Source organism: Gigantopelta aegis, chromosome 10 (assembly GCF_016097555.1).
Source record: "Gigantopelta aegis isolate Gae_Host chromosome 10, Gae_host_genome, whole genome shotgun sequence".
NCBI classification, from domain to species: Eukaryota; Metazoa; Mollusca; class Gastropoda; order Neomphalida; family Peltospiridae; genus Gigantopelta; species Gigantopelta aegis.
Window position 1 is genome coordinate 81,285,349 of NC_054708.1, and position 4,951 is coordinate 81,290,299.

Consider the following 4,951-nt stretch of genomic DNA (forward strand, 5'->3'; position numbering starts at 1 on the left):
AGTGATATGATATGGAAAAGTTAATTACTATAAATGACATACTGGATACCATCTGGTAATCCTGGTAGTGTGGCATGTGTTTTATGTGGGATGATACATGTATATAAAATATCAGCTGCTATTAATCTAACAGAGCAGTTCATGGAGTGGCGGCGGCGGGTTTCCTTTCTCATTATCTACCTTAACATTAAATCTGACGCCGTACAACTGTGTGACATTAAATAAAACATAAAAATAACAATAATGAAATAAGACCCACATTGTATCAATTGGTCTGGTCTAGTCTCCGTACATTTCAAAAGAAATTGTCAAAATAGTTAGACGTTTTTATACTACCCATAGCAATTTAGGGAACATAAAACCTTGAAAAAATCCAACCCAGATATATTGTAATACTAATCAGGTTTGTATGTTGTGCTTTTAAATGTATATGGCTCTTGCTTTTGCTGACTGTGATAACCAAAATGCTGCATGCAATTTGTTGTTAGTTACATATGCAGTGAGATGGCATTTGTCATTAACTTATTGACCCATAATGAATAGAAACGCTGCATTTTTTCATAAATACTGCGACATCTAGAAAACAAAAACATTCAGTACTTTTTATTGTTGTAATAAATGTATTAACTGGTTATGAAATATGTTAATACAATATTTGTTTTAGGTTTTGGATAAGAAGTTGACTCACAAAATAACAATGTGGATCATGTATTACAAGGAAACAAATATATAAACCAATTCTGTTACGTTTCAATGTGGGTCAGTATATACATAAAATCATGATGTTGTGTCGACGAAAATATCAAATATGAATGACAGTAAAATTTGTAACATTTCTTTTAGTAATGTAACACATTAATACATACACCTTTCTTTAAATAAATCTCTATATTTCTTATGTTTGTTGCACTGTAATGTTATTCTTTTAATTTATTTAGTAAACCTTATTTTGACAAGCAACAAAAATTTGTTATTGTCAAACGTTCTCAATTTTTTTTAATTATAACTTAATGTGATCCTGACATTATCAGGAATTTCCTCCAACCTAAGTTCAAATTATTAACTTTACTATTAATTATATTTTTGCCAAATTCTGGGTGAAAAAGACTAACATCTGTTAATTCTGAGGTTTCAATGTAGTGGTAATTTCTGCTTTTATGTTAATTTTATGTAAATGTGACTGCTTAAAACATTGCAGACCATTCATATATCAATCTCGTCATATATAAAACATAGGAAAAGCCACTAATGTCGTGAATGTATCCCAGTTAGAAGCCACGATATTGAATTCCCTATGTCAGTAGGTTTATGGTGGCTATTCTTGAATTCCTATGTAATATTTCATAGAACCAGGGTAAACGTATCGTGTATTTGTGTAAATAATTCCGGGTGACACATACATATTGTGTATTTGTATCCATAAATATTGCTCTGAATGGCGTTGACTAAAATATTGTGTTCTAAATATTTCCACATTGTTTCAGATACTAGACCTGCTACAGATGGAGTAACAAGGTCACGTACTAAGGTTGACATGGTAAGATACGTGCGCTTTTAGAATGATGAACAATGCATTTCGTGGCATTACTAACACTATGAGGACCATAAACAATTCCCATGTACGGAAATTAATATTCTAAATAATAGAATACAGCGAAACTCCGCTATTGCGACCACTGGAGGGACTGATCTTAATAGTGGGGTGGTCCTTATACCGACCGGCTCGGTGGCGTCGTGGTTAGGCCATCGGTCAACAGGCTAGTAGGTACTGGGTTCGGATCCCAATCGAGGCATGGGATTTTTAATCCAGATACCGACTCCAAACCCTGAGTGAGTTCTCCGCAAGGCTCAATGGGTAAACCACTTGCACCAACCAGTGATTCATAACTGGTTCAACAAAGGCCATGGTTTGTGCTATCCTGCCTGTGGGAAGCGCAAATAAAAGATCCCTTGCTGCTAATCGGAAAGAGTAGCCCATGAAGTGGCGACAGCGGGTTTCCTCTCAGAATCTGTGTGGTCCTTAACCATATGTCTGACGCCATATAACCGTAAATAAAATGTGTTGAGTGCGTCGTTAAATAAAACATTTCTTTCTTTCTTTGTCCTTATACCGAATTACGAATATTCAGAATGATGATTGTTGGTGAATATTGATTTTGCCTTTTACGACCTACCCTCGTTCCCGAATGTCGTCAACATACAATGTCGCAACTGATGAAATAAATAGGTGATGACGGTGTTATGGCATTTTCATTGCACAGCAAGTATTTTTCTTTTCAGAAAGGAACGCTGGGAGTGATCCTACCACGAGCTACTTTACTGGCTGGCATCCAACGTTCACACCAAGGTCAGTCTTTAAAGGGACATTCCTGAGTTTGCTGCAATTTTAAAGATGTTTTCGACTTACAGAGACTTTTTAACGATTGTAATTACATATAAAATATATTTTTCTGCATAAAATATCTTACAATGCAGCAAACGTCGAGCGCTTCAGGGCTTTTAATTCTTCTATTTGTTGGTTTGGGGGGCGGGGGGTGGGGGTGGGGGTGGGGTGGTTAATTAATGTTTTTATAATTGTAGTTGTTGTTGTTTCTAAAGATTAAATACCTATCTGTTAGAATTTCAGTAACTTAGAGAAACATTTATTTATTTTGCACATTTCCTGCAAAATATGTTTTGGTTTAATTTAAAAAAAAAAAAATGGAATGCAGTTGTGTTATATAAAAAGGTGCGAAAAGTGACTGTCGTCGACCTTAGTAATCCTTTTGAGCGTTTTCTTATTTTATGTTCTAACTCATGCATATTCATGCTAAGTGTTCAACCAGTTTAATATTATGGATGGGGGTGGGCAGGGTTAACCATAAGCCTCTTTTTATGGGAATGTATTCATTTTGGCTTTATACTCATTTTGGGGCGGGATGTAGCCCAGTGGTAAAACGCTCGCCTGATTCGCGGTGTCCATAATAGATCCTCGTCAATGGGCCCATTGGGCTATTTCTCGTTCCAACCAAAGCAACACAACTGGCATATCAAAGGCCGTGGTATGTGGTATCCTGTCAGTAGGATGGTGTATATAAAAGACCTCTTGCTACTAATGGAGAAACTACCTTGCTACTAATGTCAAGATTACCAAATGTTTGACATCCAAAAGTCGACGATAAATAAATTAATGTGCTCTACTGGTGTCGTTATACAAAACAAACTTTTTATACTTATTTTATACGCTCCCTGTGCAGCAGCCACCTTTTTATAAATTGATTTCCACGCTTATCTCCAATTAAGGTTCATGTATGATTCCTGGGCACACACCTCAGCTATCCGAGTTGTCTGTCCGGTCCTATTGTCAAAAAAGTTGACCGCTTTTTGTGATTGTTGTTTTCTGGTTTGACTGTGTTTTCAGTGAGCCTGACAGTGGGAATCCCGACCGTGAAGCGTGAAGGTGTTCTATATCTGCTGGACACCGTCCAGTCACTTGTGAATGAGAGCTCCCCCCAGGACAGACGCAGCATAACCGTCGTGGTAATGCTGGCAGACGTCGACCAATCACACAACGAGATGATTCTATCGCGGATCAGAACGAGGTTCCCTGCTGAACTGAAATCCGGGTTTCTGCAGATCATCCGGGCTCCCCTGGAAGATTACCCGTCACTGCAGAACCTGCGCAGAACGTTCGGAGACGCCAAAACCAGGGTCGTGTGGAGATCGAAACAAAACCTCGATTACTCTAGCCTCATGGCGTTCTCTCAAAACATCTCGCAATATTATCTTCAGTTGGAAGATGACGTCATAGCGGCTCCATCTTACTATCGTAAAATCATGTCGTTTATCAAGTCCAAACGCCAAGAATGGACAATGATGGAATTTTCTGCTTTAGGGTTCATAGCAAAACTGTACCAATCTCGAGACTTGATGAAGCTGGCGATTCTTCTTCGTACATATTTTAACGAGCAACCGTGCGACTTTCTGTTAGAGTACCACCTTCGACTAGAGTTACAGAAGGAGCGGTATATACGAAAACCAACACTTTTCAAACACATGGGCAAGCATTCATCCTTAAAAAACATTACACGAAACAACGTAAATACATTTTTTCAAGGCCGTACTAAAGTGTACAAGGGAGACAACCCAGATGCCGATGTGCATACAAACATGGCGGTTTTTGAGAGTTATCTCCCAGAAAATGCTTACAAACTGCAAGCAGACGATTCAGCCTTCTGGGCAAAAACGCCAAAAGTTGGCGATACCATAGAAATAATATTTAAGCGACCTACAAATATTAGCAGAATCGTGGTGGAGACGGGGTTCTCAGACGATCGCCAACGTGACTGTTTAGTGGGCGCCCGGCTGGACGCTGGGTACAAAGTGTCACGGGATGTGAATTTAAAGGGACACTGTACGGATGTTCGTAACCTTGGCGAGTTTATCGATGGTAGGATTGACGTCACTGTTACCAAGCCGTCCGCAGAGATCGGCTGTCTCTTAATTACAGTGACCAAGACACGCAACAAGTGGCTCTTTGTCCGTGAGATTGCAGTATTCGTGTAGGTGGGCGGGACGTATCCCGCAGGTAAAGCGCTCGCCTGATGCGCGGTCGGTATTGGATCTATCCCCGTAGGTGGGCCCATTGGGCTATTTCTCGTTCCGTCCTGTGCACCACGACTGGTATATCAAAGGCCGCGGTATGTGTGTATATAAAAGATCCCTTGCTACTAATGGGAAAAAAATATAGAGGGTTTTCTTTCTAAAACTATGTCAAAATTACCAAATGTTTGACATCCAATAGCCGATGATTAATAAATCAATGTGCTCTAGTGGTATCGTTAAACAAAACAAACTTTAACTTTTCTTCGTGTAGTTGATCATTTTCAACATTTTTGTACTCGTTACATGTCAACTTATAGTCCGTCTCAACCGACAAAAATTTTCTTTGGTGAATCATTTCAGTTTGGTT

General features: G+C 38.9%; 1 protein-coding gene across 1 annotated transcript; it reads left to right on the top strand.

The window, feature by feature from the left end:
• Positions 1-1,400: 1,400 nt before the first annotated feature.
• On the top strand, positions 1,401-4,630 carry LOC121382652 (alpha-1,3-mannosyl-glycoprotein 4-beta-N-acetylglucosaminyltransferase C-like). Its single transcript, XM_041512183.1, has 3 exons — positions 1,401-1,537; positions 2,281-2,347; positions 3,401-4,630. The coding sequence occupies exons 1-3, from the start codon at positions 1,436-1,438 to the stop codon at positions 4,543-4,545; spliced, it is 1,314 nt and encodes a 437-aa protein (XP_041368117.1). The 5' UTR covers positions 1,401-1,435; the 3' UTR covers positions 4,546-4,630.
• Positions 4,631-4,951: the final 321 nt, after the last annotated feature.